The following is a 20195-nucleotide window of genomic DNA, read 5'->3' on the forward strand; positions in this document are numbered from 1 at the left end:
CCCCAACCTCAGCTCTCCCTTCTTGGATGTAAATTCTGAGGTCCACCACCTGGCCACTGGGTGTCATCATCCCTGTGTCATGAAAGCTGTGGCCAGGGCAGCCCCAGGTTCCAGCTGCCTGCTGCTCCTGTGGCCACACAATTGCATTTACAGCTCAGTCAAGCGTCTCGCCAGCTGCCAGCTCTCCCGGCACTTCTGATTTCAGCTCAAAAATGAAATCAAAGGGAAGGAAAACGCCTTCTCCCCTCTGCTGCCAGAGCAGAGCCGGCGGAGGCCAGGCAGGGAACTGCTCGGCCCTGATCTCATTTGGGACAGCAGCGGAATTGGGTCATAACCGAATCAGCCTAACCCAATCCCAGCACCTGTGGCAGCCGGGTCAGCTCCGGACTCCAGCCTGGGCCCTGGGGTCCAAGAAACCGATCAGGATCTGACTTAGGGCCAGCAGGACAGTGTGGGGAGCAAACAGAGAGGGTGGGGGGACAGGGAGCAGAGATGAAAGGCCACCAAGGAGCTAAGAGAGCCCCAGCCTGGGAGTGATCCCAGTCTGATGAGGGAAGCAAGACAGATGCTCAGGAAGCAAATCCAGGCTGGGGTATTAAGTTCGAAAGCAGGAACCTGACAAGAGCCAGCTGCGCCTCACAGTGACTCCATCTGTCCCTTCCCTCGGCCATCACTTCCCTAGGACCAAGTGTGTTGGGACGTTCCAGGGTGACTAAACCGTGAGCCAGACGCAGGTCTTGGGTCTGTTCTGTGCCTGGCACCATTATGAGCTTGTAAGCTGCATTAGCCCACGTGATCCTAAAGCAGTCAAAGCAGATCCTAAAGGAGCCACAGAGAGGAAGCAAGTCCTCCAGCCAAAAGCTCGAAGGTGTGAGAACCAGTGAGGAGTTACCCTGTTCACTAGGGAGAGACGTCTGAGCTGAGCTCTAAGGATAAGGGAAAGTTAACCAGCCAAGAGAAATTGGAAATGAAGAGCTTTCAGAGCTGAGGGGACAGCTGGTGCAAAGGCCCTGAGGCAGGAAGGATGCTAGATGGAGAAATGGGAGAAAGACCAGAATAGCAAAGGAAGAGGAGTGCTGGAGAATCAGGTGAGGGCCTGGAGGAAGGTTCTAAGACTTCACCCTACAGCCAAGGGAGGCTATCACAGTCCCTTTCCCCAGGTGAAGGATGCAGGACAGGTGGAGGTCACAGCTACTGAGGACTGAGATGGGACATGTTCTCTGGTGACTCCGTTGTCCTTCCCAAGTCTCCTGGTTCCAGCAAGCTTCCCCTTTCTGATAGAAACCAAACTCAGAGACAGGCAGGCAACAGAGCAGGCATCAGAAGCTCCTGGAAGCTGTTAAACTATAGATTGCGAGGCCCATCCCCCCACGGCTCCGATTGGGCAAGTGGCAGAAGGGGTCCTTGTCTGAGGACCACACAGTGAGAACCATCAGAATAAAGAACAGACCAGTCCTCAGAAACACCGGGGAAACTTAGCTTCCAACCCAAAGTGCCAATCCTGGCAGGCTTCCTGGAACCCTAGGATGATGACAAGGCCGGGCGGGAGTCTCTGGCCAGCCTGGACTTCCCATGTTCTGTCACACTGAGCCCTCAGGTGGCCCAGGTTCTATTTAAGGGTTCAGTCCAGACTCCCACAGGCCTCCATCCTCTGACCTTGCCTTTCCCCAGGGATGGACCCCTCCCGGAGGTACCCACTGTGGTACAAGAACATCGTGTCTCTCTGGATCCTCTTTGGGATGGCATGGCTGGCCCTGATCATCAAACTTATCCTCTCCCTGATGGAGACCCCGGGGAGGGTATGTTCCCGCTCCCACCACAGCGCCAAGGGGGACGCCAAGGGTCAAAGCTGGAGGCAGGGCCCAGACGGGGAGCCAGAGGCCCTCTCCCCATAGCTAGGCTCCTACCCACCGAGGTCTGGGGGAGTCGCACAGCGTCTGGAGCCCTCTGTTAAGGTTGCATGCAGTGACAAGGACAGCTGAGGGTGAGGATACTCTGTATGTGTTGAGTCTTCCTTCTCAGTAATAAGACCTCTGATTTTAAGCTTAGCACATGACCACCCAGACTACATTCTCTGACTTCCCTCAAGGCTAGGTACAGCTGTATGATTCAATTCCATCCAATCAGATGTACGGAGAAGCATCTTGTGTGACTTACAGGATCTGACTTTTGGGATGGAACATGCCTCTCTTCTCCTATTCCTTCCTTCCTCTATCTGGCTGTAGTGTCAACATGGTGGCTGCAGCTCTGGCAGCCACATTGCAACATGAAGTAGAGACCATGATTGAGACTGGTGGCAATAGTAGCAGGAAGAGCCTGGACTTCTAATGATCACAGAACTATCATAACAAACCTGGACTGAATCCTGCTCAACTTCATTTATGTGAGAGACAAATAAATGTCTGCTTTAAGACTCTTATTTGGGTGCTTCTGTTACAACCAAACCTAATTCTAACTGACACACACACACCCATAGACAAATGCAGCATCTGAGAGTGGAGCCTACATGAAGAGAGGCCACCCTGAGGGTGAGGATACTCTGTACTTGTTGAGTCTTCCTTCTCAGTAATAAGGCCGCCCCCTCGCCCCCTCGCCCCCTCACCAGGTGAGTTTGCCCAGGCCTGAAGAAGGGAGTGGACAGAGGGCTGGATTGCCAGCCTCTACTCCCTCAGGCCCTCTGCATAAACTCAGGGCTGGTCCCCAGTAGGCTGCTGGATCCTTGCTATACCTGCAGGCCAACAGACTCCTCCTGCCACTCCTCCCCCTTAGCGGGCCACAGCCATAGTTGGCAGAGAGTCTTGCCCCGAATATTTTTGTCTCTCACACAGGGCTGCCACCAAAGCAAGAGAGGTCACCACACCCATGCATGCACGCCCATGTCCCCAACCCCAGCTAGGATCCCCTGTAGTACAGCCAGCCATTGAGGGTTCCCCAGGGCACCTATAACTCCCTCTACCCATCCTATAGGGAGCATCATTCGGACCCAGGGGCTCCATGAGGCCCCTCTGTGCACAGACCCTCAGCCTCAGGCCTCCAGGAACTGGGTTAGGACCGCCTTTTGGGAAAGGTAGCAGTGAGGTGTCACACCATCCTGCTTGCACCATGTCATTTGCCCCTAAGTAGAACAAGGTCAGACAGACCCAGGGACAACACCAGAGAATAAACAGCAGGCCCAGGTCCCCTTCCTGAGGCCCCTCGACCAGACAGGGGAAGTAGAGGGGGAGGAAGAGATTGCCAACTCAGTGCTTGGACAGGGACAGGCCAGGAGGTGGGGATGGCCACTGGGGTCTCAGCTCTAGCCTTTATGCCCAGCTCCCCTGAACCAGAGCCTCTGTCCCCCACCATCACCACCACCACACACCCTTTGCCTCCACCCACACCCAACCTGGGGGCCATGGAGAGAGCTCTGGAGGAGGCTTCTGCCTGGCCAGTTCCTTGCAGATTTCTGTTTTACAGCCAATGAGGAGAGTCCCTGGGAGCTTGCCACCCAAATCCTGAAAGTAGGAAGGGGTGGTGGAGGGGAGTAGGAGAGTGGGGTGAGGAGCCACCTTGAGGGGTCTGGAGGTGGGAAAGGCACCAGAACAGAGCATGGGATCCAGGACAGAAGTCACCAGCTAAAAAGGACAGCAAGGCCTTTGCACACAGAGGCAGGAAGTGGGATGATGGTGACAGTTAACTGCAGAGGGGCCAAGTCATCCCGTCCTCTCAGCCTCAGATGAGGCCTGGAGGAGGAAAGAGAAGAGGCCCTCCAAGCAAGGCCATCAAGGGGTCAGATTTGGAGCCTGCCTGCCTGGGTGGGCTTCCTCGTCCTGCTGCTCACCAGCTCTGTGACCCTGGGCATCTCTTGCATCAGTTTCTCCTCTGTGACAAGGAGATGAGATCTCCCAGGACTGGAGGAGTAAACGTGTGTCACCCAGGGACAGGCACAAGCCTCAGCTGTCAGTGTCCCCCGCCAGGCCAGGCTGGTGGAGGAGGACGAAAGGAGCAGATGCTCTGCAGATCACTGTTTTACGTGGCGCCTTCACTGACCCCCCTCCAGCCAGCCAGGCGGCTGGGCTGAGCAAGCAGTGACATGATGCAGGCTTGGACCCAGCCCTCGGAGGGCTCCCAGCCTGATAGCATCACGCCTGGCCAGGATGAGGGTCTAGTCACACATGACTCACAGGGAATCCTCCAGGCAGAGAGCGGGAAGTGTGTGCTTAAGTGTGTAAACACGGGCCAGGACGGCCATTGCTGCCCCTGAGATAGGCCCCCAGGAAGACTTCTGTCTCCTGTCCCTTCACCAGTCACCCTGCTTTGTGGCTCACTATGTATGTAGCCCAGGTTGGTCTTGAACTCCTGGGCTCTAGAGAACCTCCTACCTCAGTCTCCCTACTGGCTGAAATTACAGACGTGCGCCACCAAACCCACTTCTACTATTTCTTAACGTTTGTTGGATGCTTATTTTGTATCTGGCACTATTCTAGTCTCTTGTTCTAAGCCATTTGTTTTTCCCATCATCTCTATGAGGAAAGAATCTTTTTTTGATGGTGGTGGTACCAGGAGTTGAATTCAGGGACTCACACTTGGCTAGGGTGGTGCTCCACCCTAGTGGCTCCACTTGAGCCACTCCCCCAAGCTTTTTTGTGTGTTTTGGTTATTTTTTAAGGGTCTAGCTTTATACCCATTCCAGCCTGGACTGAGAGCTTCCTCACACAGCTGGTGATGACCAGCGTACAACCATCACACCAAACCACTGGTTAAGATGAGGGCCCTCGAACTTTTTGCCAGGGCTGGCCTTGAACTCTGTTTTCTACCTCGAGAGTAGCTTGGATTACAGGCCTGAGCACCCACCATGCCCAGCAAGAACTGTTATGTTGACTGCTATTTTCAGTTGGGGAAAGGATCATCTTGAATGGATGTTAGGACCAAAAGCACCTGTCGGCCCTATGGGCGCTCAGGTGGGTTGCCCTGGCCAGTTTCTGGTGGAAGAGTCCAGGAGGCTCTCTTTCATGGTTGTGACACTCCTCTCCGTCTTTTCCCCTCTGTGAAAGAGGTACCGGCCCCAGGGAGTCTGTCTTACCATTCTGCTCCCTGGGCCTTGGCTGGGTCTGGGCCGGCAGTTCCCCAACCCACCCCACCCAGTCCTTAGGGGCTGGCTTCAGTGTTTGAATCCAAGTAGTTTCTCTCTCTTTCTCTCTCTCTCTCTCTCTCTCTCTCTGTCTTTCAAGCATGCACAACACACACTTGCTCACTCACTCACTCACACACCCAGAGGACAGAGAAGGGAGAGCTCCACAAAGTCCCCCAGGCCCTCTGCCCCATCCCTGCCCCCTGACGTGGTCTCCATGCTGAAGGGCGGGCTGGCCGGGGTGTCCATTCATGCTGGGAGCCAGACCACAGAAGGACTTGGCTCAGTGGAAGCCAGAGGACCTCTGGGGCAGAGCAAAATCAATGTTGAGACTGCCCCGTCCCCATTTCCCCTGGGCCTTACCTCACCCGGTCCCCACCCTGGGCTCCAGGCCTGGAGTGTGCTGCCCTGACCTCCGCCCTCCCCAAGCTGCACAGTGCTGGTCCCCACCCATCCACACCGCTGCTTGCTGCTTCCTTGCCTCCAGCTGCTGTACTTCCATCCCTGTCCCCAAACACAGGGCTGGGTCCCATGTCTCCTGCCCTCCCGTGCCCTCAGCTGGTCAAAGCTTCTCTGCAACTAAAATCACCCTTGAGCCAAGGAGACAGCCACCTCTGTCCCCAAGGCCTCCCCACCCTCCCCAGGGTCTCCACACAAGATTCCCAGCACCCCTCCAATCACAGGCCAACCTGTCAGGGACCCCAAGGCCTGGTGGCAGATAACCAACCAGAGCCGGACACCTCCTGTGCCACCACTGTCCAGAATGCCAGAACAAAATCATCCTGACTCCATTCCCACAGCTACTGATGAGCCCCTCACCCCACCTGGCACTGGAATCAGACCCTCTTGATCAGCCTCCAAATCTTTTTTTTCCTTTTTTTCCCTCACATCTGTTTAAACCAACTTTTACCTCTTTTGTTCTTCCCTGAACTCAGGCAGATGTGAGTCTAAATCCTGACTCTATGCCTGCTGTGCAACATTTGAGAAGTTGCATAACCTCTCTGAGCCTTAGGCCTGCCTCACCTACAAAACAAAATCTTTATACCAACCCCATGATTGTTTTGATAAGCGTGGGTTGTGGGTGACACATGAAAAGGAGCCATGTTATATCTGGTACGTAATTGAGCTCACAAATATTTGTCACCCTCCCTTTCTCCTCTTCTTGGACTCAAGCTCCTTTGTTCATCCCTTTCATCAAGCCGTTTATGAGGCTTATCAGTACCCCTTCCTCCAAGAAGTCCTCCAAGACCTGCCTGCCCTTTGACCTTCCTCTCTGACCCACCTGGGACGTGAATCACCTCTTTACTCAGGACCCACACTGTATATGCTACCCACCTCAGTGCTTGTATACAGTAGTCAGTACTATCTGCAGTTTCAGCTGCCCCTGGGGGTCTTGGACGATAAGGGGGATCAACTATATATATCACCCTTCTTCAGCCCTGGTTTTAGCAATGGCTGAGCTCCTTGTTTAAGGAACATGGTATCTGTCCAGGTGACCCCTTCCCAGAGCAGCTGCTGTGCTGGATGCTGGTAATGGCACCTTCCCGCCTCATTCAGCCCCTTGCTGGGAACCCCCACTGTTACTAGTGGCTGGGAGCCCCACTGCCATCTCTCAGAGCTGTCCACATGCCACACACCCCGTCCATGAATCCATGAGCCCTTGGCAAGCCAGCTGCTCCCTGCACACCCAGCCCCTCCCTGCGGCAGGGGAAGGAGGCTCCCAGCACTGAGCTAAGACCAGGGAGGACGCCAGCCAGCCGCCCTGGCTCAGGAGTGGCTCCAACCAGCTCTGGTGATGGCACCCAGACCAGGGGCCAGGCAGACCTGCCATCCTTGCCTGCCTCTGCCCGGCTGGGGACAGCAGCGGGAAGAAAGGGAGATGGCTTCTGTAACCCCTGTTCTCCCATGGCAGAGAGGCAGAGAGGAAAGGACCAACCCTGTCCCCAGGATGGAATTCCTCCATCAGCCTCAGGCCTCCATGGCAGCAGCAGCACTGCCTCCCCCATCTGACTAGGGGCTCACTGTACATGGCTGAGTCTTGCTCGTCTCTTCCCTAATTATCCCCAACGTCCAGCTCAGCCACAAACAGAGTAAGGCACAGGCTGTACAGAGAGTGACCCCTGTCATCCACAGGAAGCCGATCCGTGTCAAACGCCTACCGGGTGCTGGTGTCCAGAGTGAGGTCCCTGCCAGCCTGCCTGGGTTCTGTCATGGTCTGCCCCTCGCTCCTGTGTGGTCTGGGAGTGATCAGCTCCTCCTAGAACTGTCTTAGAACAGCACCAGATCCCACCCAGGTCCCTCCTTAGTCCCAGGGAGAGTGGGACTGTCATCCACCCCGCTTAACAGCCCATGCTTAGTCTCCACTGTGAGCGAGGATGTCACATGAAGCCAACAAGTTAGACAGTGTCTGAGGGACTTCGCTGTGTGCGTTCCCCAGAAGCAGTGCCTGGAACAGGATTTGGCTGAAACCAGTTTATTTAGGAAGCAACTCCAAGAAACACCCAAGTGGTGTTGATGACCATTCATGGCTGCTGGGCTCAGTCCCACGGGAGGCCTCGGGAAGCCTGGGTAGAGCATGCCACCCAGTGGCCCCCTGAAGGCAAGGAACTGGGGTGCAAATCCCAATCCTGCCTCTCGTGGCCTCCCGGGAACAGGGAGGCGCTAACTCCCAGCTTTTGAGCTCCAAAGCTTCTGCACCAGAATGGTGAGTGCAGTCCCGGCCAGGCACTGCGAGCCCCTGCTGTGTATGTGTCAATTAGTGTTGCCATGTACAGGGGCCACGAGAGCAGAGGGAATACCTGCCCAATTGGGAAGCCTTGGGCAGCCAAGGCTTTGGAGTGTGAATAGGAGTTTTCCAGGCAAAGAAGGAGGCATGTCTTATGCATGGCAGAACCACTCACTTATGGTTCAAAAAATACCAAATAAGTTCAGAGTGTCTCAGATGCTGGAGCTGGCGGGGCTGACTTGATGCTGGTTGTTGTGGGCAATCGGGAGAAGAGACACACATAGCCAGAAGACATCAGGAAAGGCTGGATCAAGGCGTGAGGACCTGAGCCAGTTCCCAGTTGGCAAAGAGAAAGAATGGAAAGGGAAGAATTGAACTTGGGAAGGAGAAAAAAAGACATAAAAATCCTCATCACAGGGCTGGGGGTGTAGCTCAAATTGAAGAAGACCCACCCATGGAGGTCACGGGAGAGAGCAGTACCCCGGTGGCATGGCGTCCTGCAGTGCTGCTTCCCACTCAAAGTGGAGGTCAGGGTCAGCCAGGAGGGCTTCCCCGAGGAGGCCACAGGGCGCCAGGAGCAGGAGCCCTGTGGAAAGGAGGCTGCAGGGTCTGAGGGTGGAGGGCCAGTGAGGATGGAGCAAGGGCCAGGTGCTGTCAGGGGGCCAAGAGGCAGCGGTTAGTACCGAGCTGCACAAATATTGTTGTTTTGACTGCTCGTGGGAACCACAAGTGGGGCGTGCAAGTTCACGGCAGAACCTGACACCACGTGGAGCACCGCCACCGCTGCCTCCACCTTTCCCTCCTCTAATGAGGGTCACGCGCTATCAGTCACCAAAAAATAACCAAGCCACAGACACTCAGCCCGGCCATGCCGGGGCTCCCCTGGACACACCTGACTTGTCCCGATCACAAGACATCCTGCATTTCCTATGAAAAGCACTTACACAGCAGCCTGGGGTGTCGAAGCCGGGACACCCGCACTGGATTAGCTCGGCAGTCAGGGCATGTCTGCCCGAGTGCAGAGCTCAGCTCGCTGCTGAGTGACGGTGGGCAAGTTGCCTAACCACTCTGTGCCTCAGTTTCCCCATGAGGATAGGAGAGGATCGCGGCTCACAGGGTTGAGAGGAGACAAAGGAAAGAGCTCGGAGTGAATGCTGAAGACACGATGGCCATCCTTGTCATGATCTCTTCCCACCATGGAGGATCCAGGGGTGACCAAACTCCCCACCCACTCCCAAAGGCTCTCAACCTGGAGCTGCATCCGCTTTGCCCGGAGGCTTTGTTCAAACCCGGAGTGTCCGACTTCTAGAATCACCCACTTCTCCAACTGAGGCTGGTCCCACCGGCTCACTTGGGGACCAGCCGGCTCAAGGGGCAGAGTCTGGACACTCCTGCATCTGCACCCTAAGCTGGGTGGCCCTGGTCAGTCTTCCCACTTGCAACACCTGTGCTCAGGCTGGCTGTGTGGCTTCCATAAGGACAGGGGACAACACAGCCAGCTCAGGGCCTAGACCCCAAGTAGACATGTCACCATGGCTATCACTCCATCCGTGGCTAAACTTTGGAGACCACAACACCTCGTGATAAGAACAGATCAACAGGTTGTCTGTGAGATTGCTACTAACACAGACCCAAAATTATGGTGGCCTAGTTAATGGAGACATGTATTTATTTCTCTTGTAATATTAAGGGTCTGTTATATGGCCCTTCTATCTTGTTGCTGTACCTTTCTCAATGTAAGACCTTTGTCTCATCATATAAGATAGCTGCTCAGCATCTGCCATCACGTCCACATCCCAGCCACTGAGAAGGGAAAAGCAGATCAAGCATCTTCCCTTTGAAGTCACTACTAGAAGCTGGCCAGAACTTAGTCATCTGACCACATCTAGGAGACAGGTAAATGGGTTTTTTAGCTGAGCACTGACTATAACCAGTTAAGAATTCTGTAACGTGCCAGCCACTGGTGGCTCACACCTGAAATCCTCGATACTTTGGAGGCTGAGATCTGGAGGATCAAGTTTCGAACCAGTCCAGTCAAATAGTTCTCAAGACCCCATCTCCAAAATAAGCAGAGCAAAATGACTGGAGGTGTGGCTCAAGTGGTACAGTGCCCGAGTTCAGAGCCTGAGTTCTAACCCCAGTCCCACCCAAAAAACAAAGTGTTTACAACAGGATTTAATCAGCAGTTTGTGCACAAACTTAAGGGGAAGGGTACCCCCTTTTTTGGCCCTTTCTCTTCCTGTGGTTGGAACGTACATGTGATGGTTGAAGCTTAAGCAGCCTTCTTGGACCATGAAGCAAAATCTCATTAAGAAAGTAGATCAGCTATGGAGGAGGCCTGTGACCCTAACCACTATGCAGCTGACACCTGGCCTCTGTTTGCACGAGAGAGAAGTGTCGAAGTGTCACCTCATGCTGGGGTCACTTTCACTGACATCTAAGCTGTCTTAACTGACAGATGGTCTCCCCCAGCTCTCCAGGGCAGAATCCCCAAATCATCACTGCCATTGTCATTTCAGTCTGCAGCCAGCCCTGTGCCTGCTGGGTAAGCGAGCCTGGGATGTGCTTAGTCAGTGGGGAGCCTTAGGCCTTGGCAGATGGGATGCAAACAAGGGCTGGAGTCTCTCTCTCTCTCTCTCTCTCTCTCTCTCTCTCTCTCTCCCTCTCTCTCTCTCTGTCTCCCTCCCTCCCTCCCTCCCTCCATCCCCCGCCCCCCATAAGAAAATCTTTGCATCTTTGCAGCCGGGCACCAGTGGCTCACGTCTGTAATCCCAGCTACTCAGGAGGCAGAGATCAGGAGGATCACGGTTCGGAGCCAGTGCAAGCAAATAGTTCATAAGCCCCTATCTAGAAAAAACCTCACACGCAAAAGAGCTGGTGGAGTGGCTCAAGGTGTAGGTCCTGAGTTCAAACTCCAGTGCGAAAAGAAAAAGAAGAAAGAGAGAGAGAGAGAGAGAGAGAAGAGAAAATCTTTTCACTTACCTGCTAAAGACTACAGGTAGAGTCACACCACACACAGGGGGCCGGGTCTTTCTCTTTCTTTCACGCTTCAGATACAACAAGGCTGGACAGCCCAGGTGGAGACCAGGGACAAAAGGAATAAACGCCTTCCTCACCGGCTCTGCGCCTGCCATGAGGTGGTCAGTGGTGCCTCTGGCCTGACTTGGACACTCCTAGGTTGCTCTCCCACAGCGCCAGGCCACCCTCTCACCCTCTCCAGCTCAGAACAGACCCCACAGCTCCTCTCCACGAGCCCAGACCCCCTCTGCCATAGCCCCTTGCTCCTCTCTTTAGCTTAGCATCTTGTGGTGCAGACAGCAGGTTTCCTACCTCCACTGCCACATCTTTCATGCCCCAGGGGCCCCCTGTCTTTTTTGGGTTTTTAAGTCATTCTTTTCTTTTTTCTTTTCTTCCTTCCTCCTCTCCTTCCTTCCTGGCGTGGAAGACAACTGACCTTCTAGTGGGGCAGAGGGCCACTCCAGGACAACAGGGGTCCATTGTTTGGAGCGGGGAGACCATTTGCATAAACCCCTGGAATGTTGCCTAGAGGAATTGTGGCCTGTGGCCTGAGATGATAGGCAAATTTGGGGAGGAAGGCTCCAGTCCTCTGACCCCAGAGATCACAATCAGCCTTAGGGACTGAGAGATCTGAGGAGAATTCTGATAGTTACAGATAAGGGAGCTCCAGGGACAGACACCCAGCTTCCACGTGGGGCCTGTGGAGGCCAGAGCTGTGAGCTATGAGTGCTGGTTTTCTCAACGTTTAACCTCAAGTCATCTTCTTTTCTCTTACTTCATCTTCTCCCTAGGCTTTTAAGTGTCTGCCAAGATTTCCACAACCAACCCAACCATTTGAGATATCTCTCAAATTTTCATCTCTACACCAAGGTTCTCCTCTGAGATCCTCCAGCCAAGCAATCAGGAACATCACCTTCTATCTCATCTCACAGCACACAATGCCTGCTTGAGCTCCAGCCATTTTGTCTACAATCCATCCGAATGGAAGAAGGATAGAACATGTTTCACACCCCATTCCTTTTTAGACTTCTCACATCTAATTGGTAGCACGTAATCATGTCATCACATCTCACTTGAAGGAGAACTGGAGAATGTGGTCTTTTAGCTAGCTGACAAAGTGTCCAACTAATACTTTGGCTAATGATAAGAAAGAAAAAATGGTGGAAGGGGAAGTCAGGAGTTTCTGCCACAATGGCCCAAACCATCAGCATGATCTTATCCCCAAAACAGAACCACCACACCACAAGCTTTCTGTCTGGAATGCCACCCCCATTCCAGTACCCATTAGAAGGGAACCATTTTAAAGACCAAAAGGAAGTTCAAGTCCTGATTGATGCTACGATGTGGAGGAACCCTGAAAACACGTTCAGCCAAAGCCAAAGTCTACACAGTCCTAAGTGGGGACATCCTTGGAGCCAGATCTGTGGCTGCTCAGGGCTGGGCTAAGAGCAGGCACAGGAAATGGCAAAGGGACACAGTGTTTCTTTGGAGGTGACAAAGATGTTCTACAATGAGTTGTGGTGATGGTCACACACACCTGTGAATCTACCAAAAGCCATTGGGTTGTACACCCATTTAGGGTGACTCTGTGATACGTGAATTGTGTCTCCATAAATCCCTTCAAAGCAGCAACGTCAGGAGGACGGGCCTCTGTTGGACCTTCACAGTCCCTGGCACATGGTGGGCACTCGTTAGATATTACGTAGGAGGTCAGTGAACCAACGCTTGGCCTCTTCCTCCCCACTCCCATCATGGCTGACTCATCCCTAGGTCCTGGTGTCTGGTCTTGAATTTCTGGCTGCTTCTCCCCCTCTTCCTCAGCCGACACACCAGTCCAATCACTGCTTTCTTCATCACAGGCAGCCCCGCTCCTCCTCCCCACCCATTCTCCCCACCACGGCCACTGTAGCCATCTAGAAGGTTGGAATGGATCCACCATGCCTGTGCTGAACACCTCAGTGTCCTCCTGTTCCTCTTAGAACAATGTGCAAAACCTAAAAGATGGCCTTATATTCTCACTGGCCTGGCTGCCACCTACCTCACAGCTTTGTATTCTCTGTCACTGTCATCCTCTGCTTCCTCCCTGGGCAGTTGTCTTACCAGGACTCTCCCAACCTCAGACAGGCCCCTTTCTCTATCTCTGGAGGCCTTGTACAAAGGCTTGGGCCACAGCAGAGCCTCTGCTACCTGTCCATCCCTCTCCCCCACCCACCCACTCCAATGCCTCCGAGAGACCTCACCAGTAAGACCTGCCCAGTAGAGGTCAGGGCCCCTTGACACCTCCATGTCTCCATGAAGCACCCACGTTTGTGATAACACATGGAATATGTGTATTTCCATTCCATTTAGCTCAACCAATACTTTTGGGGAACTGACCCTGCCAGGTGCCAGGTGCCAGGTACTCTTCCAGGGCACCTCCTCCTGCTCCCAGTCCCCAGCCTACAGGGCCTCCCAGTCAGAAGCCCCCTGCACAGAGGGTGATGTGAAAGCAATGACTCCCTCTCAACCTCCGCCACCAGGCTCCCTTCACAGGGCCACCCAGCCAGTGATCAGGGCAGTGTGGGCAGAGCAGGGACTGGACACCTGGAGATGAGCGTGAGGCCAGGATCAGTCCCAACCCTCTCTGGACTTCAGCATCCTCATTTGTAAACAAAGTCAGTCTTCCAACCCAACTTTTCATGAATATTCTTTGACTCAATGGCTGAGGTCTTTACGAGCAACTAGGGTCACACTCGGTTCCATTTGTCCATGTCCTGACTGTCACATATTTACTGAGCATCTCTCTAGAATGGGCCAGGCTGCAGGGCCGAGGAGTCACTGGGGACCAAGCCGATGACAGGCATGGCCTGTCGAAGGCACAGATGTGGGTCAAGAACACATTAACACATAATCCCAGTGCTGCGTGTGGAAGAAATTCTCAACTACACTCTTGTGTTGACCACAACACAAGAAATTTCTAGAACTTATTTCAAATGCGACCTCAAATGGGGTGGACTGAGAATGGATTTGTCATCTCTTTTTCCACCATCTCCTTTCAGACTCACTTTCCTTCTAGCCCAGAAAGGTAGCTTTCAAGTGGAGGAAGGGATGAGGGAGGAGTAGGAGTTCAGTTACTATGTCATGTAACAAAATACTCCACAATTTGGTGCCTTGAAATGATAATTATTTTACTCACAAATCTGTACTTCAGCCAGGGCTTGGTGGGGACATGTCTAATCCTCCCACCCTTGGCACAAGCAGGACCGACTGGAAGACCGGGCGCTGACTATTCCCTTGCTACTGTCTCTGGCATTTGACGGTGGCCATTGGATGACCCCTTAGCATAGGCGGCCTCCTCACACGGCTGGGGTTTCCTTACAACATGGTGGCTACTTCTCAAGGGTCGCACTCAGAGACAGGAGCTGTCCCACAGCTTAGGACCTAGGCTGGACAGCCACAAAAGCCCAGCCTGTCCCAATGGGATGAGGAAACAGACACCTCTTGGTGAGAAGGTTCTAGAACAGAGTGTTGGGGAAAAAATGTGGCTGTAGCCATTTTTTTGGAGAATACAAGCCCCTTGGGGAGTGATGAGGGGTCCTATTCATCCTTTTTGTTTTTAATGTGTCTTCCATCTTTCTATGGCCTCATCTCCTCAGTCTACTAAGGACTGGGGATTTTTAACACAAAAGCAGGGAACTTTCTACTTTCTGCTAGGTTGTGGCTGTCTCCTGAAGGAGTCAACATTCACAAAAATTATCCAGCCAGGCAAACAAAACTGCTCTGAGAGCCACCCTGGCCTGGGGGACAGAGAAGCCCTGAGCAAGAAGGAAGGAGAAAGCCACCATAAGTACAAGTCAAAAGGTGGAGGTCAAGAGCAGAACGTGGGAATAGGAGAGAAGCCTTCTGTGCAGAGAGGGGAAAAAGTGACCTGTGCAAGGTCTCTGAAGGAAGAAAGGAGGAAGTCAAGGAGAGAGGTGAAGAGAGAGGAACGGGCAGGTCAGCGGGACTTCACGTGGAGTCTAGTGACAAGTCTTCAAAGGGTTTGAGGTAAGAGAGAGATAAGATTTGCCTTGTATAAAGATGACTTTTGCAGTATCAGGGTTCGAACTCAGGGCCTCATGCTTGCTAGGCAGGCAGGTGCTCTACCGCTGAGCCATTCCACCAGACTGTAGGTCCTTTTTCCTCTCTCAGAATTGTGGAACTAATTACAAGACCGAGCACCAAGTGAGCAGTGAAGGCGACTTCCTCCAGGCCAAGGATGGAAGTGAGAGACAAAGTCACAAACCAACTTCTCTGCCGGTTGGAGGACAGGAGTTTACAGACATAGGGTAAAAAGAGTGAAGGGAGAGAATAGCTTGTCTTTTCTGGGGATGAGGAGATATTTTCTGGGAATTCGGGCCTCTTCTCTCTCCTTTTTTGGTTCTTTCCAGTCATTGCCATGGCAGCTGTCAACTGTCACAGCACTGGAGGTGCCATTAGCATGAATTATAAGGGAGCCAGAGAGAGGTTCTCTGTCAGCCACTTTGACAACTAGTTTCCACCAGCCCTGCTGAAGAGGAACTCCTGGTCATCAGGCATCCTCCCTCAAAGATAAAGGAGATTAGGGCATGGTGGAAATTCAGCTAGGTCACCTAAGCAAAGAGAGGGGCGGGGCAGCTGCTCTCAGGACATGCCTTCCTCAGTCAGGTGGGTCCCTCTCAGCCACTCTCAGAGGCCATCGCATCCCACACGCATGCATGGGAAGATGGCAGCATCAAGACCTCCTGGAATGGGATATGGTGCCCGAGCCAATTGTCCACAGCTTCACTGAGGACCTTGATCCACGAGCAAGTCTGCTGCCTGGTCTCAGCCAGGGACAGAGCCAAGTCGCCTCCACTAGGAGTTTCTCAGCCAGTGAGGGTGGGGGCAGGGCCAGGTGGGCTGAGGCAGGAGTGGGGAGGAGGAAGGCCACAAGAAGCCCTGCAAACAGGGGTGCGGCCTTGACCCTTCATCCCACCTTTCCCACACCCTCAGGGAGCCCTGATCCTCTCCCATTTCCTGGTCATGACGGTGACCAGGAAATGGGAGATCAGGAAGGGCAGAGAGGCAGGGAGATGGCTGTACTCTGGGTCCAAACCTGAGGCTCCCTGGGACCCTGACTCTGGGTCCCTGCATTGGCACCAAGGCTACAGGATAAATGAGCCCTGTCTTTGAGGGGCACTTGAGGAAAGTGGGAGAAAAACCACATAGTATCTGTAGTCCCAGAGTCTCTGCACATGGTCACAGCTGTGTGTGGAAGGAGCTGCCGGCTACCTATCTTACTGCTGATGGCAACCTGGCCTGGAGCAACTCCTGCTCCCAGAATCCTTCTTGTCATCTCCCTCTGCTTGCAGTACCAGCCAGTCCCTACTGAGTGCCACTGAGCCACAGCAAGTCCCCACTGGACTTCAGTCAGCAGAACAGGAGACAAGGAGGCAGCCAGACCTGGCCCAGACTGCTCTGTTTGGGCTCTAGCTTTGTCCCTAGTGACCAAGTTCCCTACCTTTGTCCCTAGTCAATGAGTACTAGAGTGACTGCAGTTAGAACAGGGAGCAAAGAGCTAAGAGGGAGAATGTGTGGGAGGTGGGGTTGAAGGCAAGGGTTTCGGCCTGTTGTGCTCTGACTGAGAAAAGGAGACAAGAAAGAGGAGAGAGCACAGGGGAGAAATGAGGAGCTTTGTAGCCAGTCATCTTTCCTGAGGCGGAGACAAACCCAACAAGGAAACCAGGCCGTTTGCTCTGCTCCAGTCGGTAGGTCCAGTAACACTACAAGCACCCCAGGGTCCCCTGGTTACGGTAGACTTGGATAGAAAATGACAGCTAAGGGGGAGTCTGAGGAGGACATGGCCTGTCCTCAGGGAGCCCCAGTCTGAGGGGGACACCACCTGTACTCAGGAAGCTCCACTCTGACAGGGTGGGCCTGGCAGGGCTGAGGGGAGTGGTCTCTTTGGACCCTGCCAAGGCTCTGGTCTCTGTCACCATAGATACTTCGGAGCCTTAGCTCTGAATTCCTGTAAACAGAGATGGGAAATCCCAGGAGCTGAAACACTTTAATTGCCTCCTTTATTTTCCTTCTCTGGGTGACTCAGCCTAGGAAAATCAGAGTTCCCCAGTGAGCCAGCAAAAACCGAAAGGGAGAGTGATGAGTGAGGCAGCTGTTGACACAGCCTGGGCAGCTGCAAGGCCTTGCTCAGCTGGTGGCTGGCAGCCACTGAAACCAAGGCCAGCGGCAATGGGGTGAGCTGGTACTCAGGACACCCAGTCCCCAGGAGGACTCACAGCAGAGGTGGCCCTAGATCCAACAGTGAAAGTCCAGGGTAACCTGGGAGGTGGTGGGCTGCTATTCAGGCCTCCTGGAAGAGCCACACTGACTTTGACCCTGCAGGTCCCCACCTGGCACACACCCCCTCCCCTCCTCCATGTGCTCCATCCTGCTCTTGACCACAGTCCAGCTCCTCACATCCTCTGGGCACTTGCCGTCACCTACCTTATTTGAGTTATTTGTGGGATTTGGCAGTGCTGAGGGTCGAGCTCAGGGTCCTGAGCATGCCAGGCAAGCACTCTACAACTCAGCAACATCCCCAGTCTTCCAATTTTTGTTTTCATTTTGGTGGTACCGGAGTTTGAACTCAGGGCCTTGAGCTTGTTAGGCAAATGCTCTACTGCTTGAGCTATTCCTCCAGGCCTATTTTAGGGCTTTTGGAGCCTCAAGAGCAGGGCTTGCCTGCAGCAGAATGGACCTGCCCTTAGGAAAATGGAAAGGGAGAGATACCAACCAGAGTCCAAATGGTTCATTTTCTCAGCCGAAACCAGAAGGTGGGACCGTAAGATACAGGGGACCCTATCCACTGTCTTTCCCAGGGGCTGTGGGAAGGAGACATCTCTACAAACCCAAAGGAGCCTAGAAAGCACCTGAAAACAAGGCCCGGTAGGGAAGGTCTCACAGTTTCCAGGAGCAGAGCCAGGGCTCAGGCTGGGGTCCACTAGCCTGACCCTCCACCCTTGAACCTGGACCCTGGGTTCAGGGCCAGACTGAAATCCAGAGGGAGACACACTGTTCTGTCCTCCAGTGGGTGGGGTGGGCGGGACGAGGCTCCCATGGCAGAGACTGACTGGCTCCACCTGGGCTGTGCCTATTTCATCACCAGAAATCCTGGCCAGAACTGGTGGCTTCTGCTGCCCAGGGAAAGCTGCCTATTGCAAACACTGAACTACCTGGACACCTTATGGACACCTGGACACCTTATGCAGCTTATGCAAGCTCCAGGACACTCAGCCTGCCAGTGGTGGGAACGGGGTTGCAGGGTGCCCCTTCCCCTACCAGGACAGCCCCAGCAGGGTCCGGCCCAAATTCTCCTCCCGCCCCCACCATGGCAGCAGTGTTTGGAGATGATCATAAGAATTCCAGGTGACTCTGCCTGATGCTTCATCAGTGGTTGTTCACTTAGCCCTCTTATAACCCCATGAAATGGCTACTGTTGCAGTCCTTGTTTTGGGGATGAAGACATTGGGGCCCCGAGACTTGTACAAGTGTCACAGCCAGCACAATCAAGAAGCTGGAACTGTCCCACTCCAAATCCTCCCTCTTCGTCCCTCCACTGCCAAGGACCCATCTGCTACCACACCTTTCACCAATCTTCCAAGCAGAAAAAAAACTAGAAACTGGGCACAAGAAACAGGCCCTCTGGATAAATTTTAAAGTGGTGGGTTGGGTGTGGTAAGGAAAGTCTATAATCCCAGCCATACAGGAGGTAGAGATAGGAGGATCGAGGTCCAAGGATAGCCCAGCCAAAAGCCCAAGACCCTAAATGCAAAACAAGTGAAAAGCAAAAGGCCTGGGGGCATGGCTCGAGTGGTGGAGTGCTTGCCTGGCAATCACAAGGACCAGTACCACCAAAACAATTACACAGTAGCTGCAGGTGCTGGGGTGACAGGACCTGTTCTTAGTCCTGATAAAAGGTTCTGCTTGGAAACTCCCTTTTCCTGGTCTCCCGATAGGAAAGGGAGAGAGGCAGATACCAGCATTGGACCAGACACTTGCCAGAAGACAACACCAGGCCACAGGTAGGGCAGAGCAGATGTGTGAGGCAGCTGTTTCAGGGTTGGTGCCTCTAGAGAGGATTCTCCCTTGCTCTTTCCTGCCCAGTGCTGTCCTCAGAGACCATGATGAAGCCACTAACGGAGCTTCCGGGGGAGGTGGGGCAGGGTGGCTTAGCCAGCATGGGGGAAGGCAGAGTACCAGGTGCAGTCTGCCTGTGAAGGGTAAGTTGGTCCTCCAGCCTGGGGACCCAGAGTGACAATGAGGGGCCACAGCCCTGAATGCAAAATGGGAGGCCAGGTTGAACCTCAGGAGCTAATGCCAGATTCAAAGCTGCCTAGCTTCCAGGATGCCATCATGAACTTGGGTGGGGAGAGGTCCAGACAGGGTGGACAGGAGAGGATTCATTGGCACCCAGCTTTGAAAGGCAAATAGGACAACAGTGCTGCTTGCCCGGATAGCTACAGGATTAGAATGAAAATCAGATGAGGTAATGAAGGAAAAAATATCTCGTGACCCGATTCAAAAAGAAAAAAAAACAAAATCAGGTGTGGTGGTACATGCCTGTAATCCCAGCAACTGGGAAGCTGAGGCAGGAGGATCATGAGTTTGAGGTTACTCTAGACCACATAGCAAGACCCTGTCTCAAAAATAAAAAAGACAATTTATGTTTCCAGGTTGAGGAAACTGAGCCCAGAGAGATGTGACTTGACCAAGATCAGCCAATGATTTAGAAGTGAACACAAGACTCAAACCAGAACTTCTGACTCTAGCACAACTTCTGGCCCCTTTATATTGATTTTTTAAAAAATTGCATATTAATCAGGTACACATTGCTGTGACAAAACACCTGAGATGGTAACACTTAAAAAGAGGAAAGGTTTACAGTTTTAGAGGATTCAGTCCCTAGTCACTTGGTCCTCTTGCTTTTGAGCCTGTGGTGAAACATGGCAGAGGAAGCTGCTCACCTCATGGAAGCCAGGAAGCAAGCAGAGAGAGACAGAGAGAGATAGAGAGAGAGAGGGAGAGAAGCAGGAGCTCCCTTCGAGGGCACAACCACAGTGACCTACTCTTCTAGGCCCCATCTCTTAAAATTTCCACCTCCCAATAGCACTACTGACTGGGAACAAAACTTTAACACATGAACCTTTATAAAACATTTCAGATTGAAACCTTAGCAGCCAGAGAAAGAATTCCATTGGTAAAACTGTTTTCCTAAGTGTCTTGGTTATAAGCATTACTACAGATTGGGAGTCCTTTACATGGTAATATGAATTAGTGGTCAGTGTGCTTGGCAAAGAACAGGGC

At 53.2% G+C, this 20195-nt stretch overlaps 1 protein-coding gene across 8 annotated transcripts in view; it reads left to right on the forward strand.

Annotated features, from left to right (window-relative positions):
• The window catches only part of Kcnk17 (potassium two pore domain channel subfamily K member 17), a 23993-nt gene extending 11082 nt beyond the window's left edge, over positions 1–12911 (forward strand). For 2 of the 8 annotated variants that reach the window (XM_074082269.1, XM_074082267.1), the window contains exon 5: positions 2226–2419. Coding sequence is in view for 4 of the 8 variants with exons in the window: in XM_074082267.1 (XP_073938368.1) it covers positions 2226–2275 (50 nt within the window). In the remaining 4 variants the exon portion in view is untranslated. The other 6 variants (XM_074082270.1, XM_074082273.1, XM_074082271.1 and 3 more) reach the window with 5 other exon arrangements.
• Positions 12912–20195: the final 7284 nt, after the last annotated feature.

This window comes from Castor canadensis, chromosome 8, assembly GCF_047511655.1.
Source record: "Castor canadensis chromosome 8, mCasCan1.hap1v2, whole genome shotgun sequence".
Taxonomy (NCBI): domain Eukaryota; kingdom Metazoa; phylum Chordata; class Mammalia; order Rodentia; family Castoridae; genus Castor; species Castor canadensis.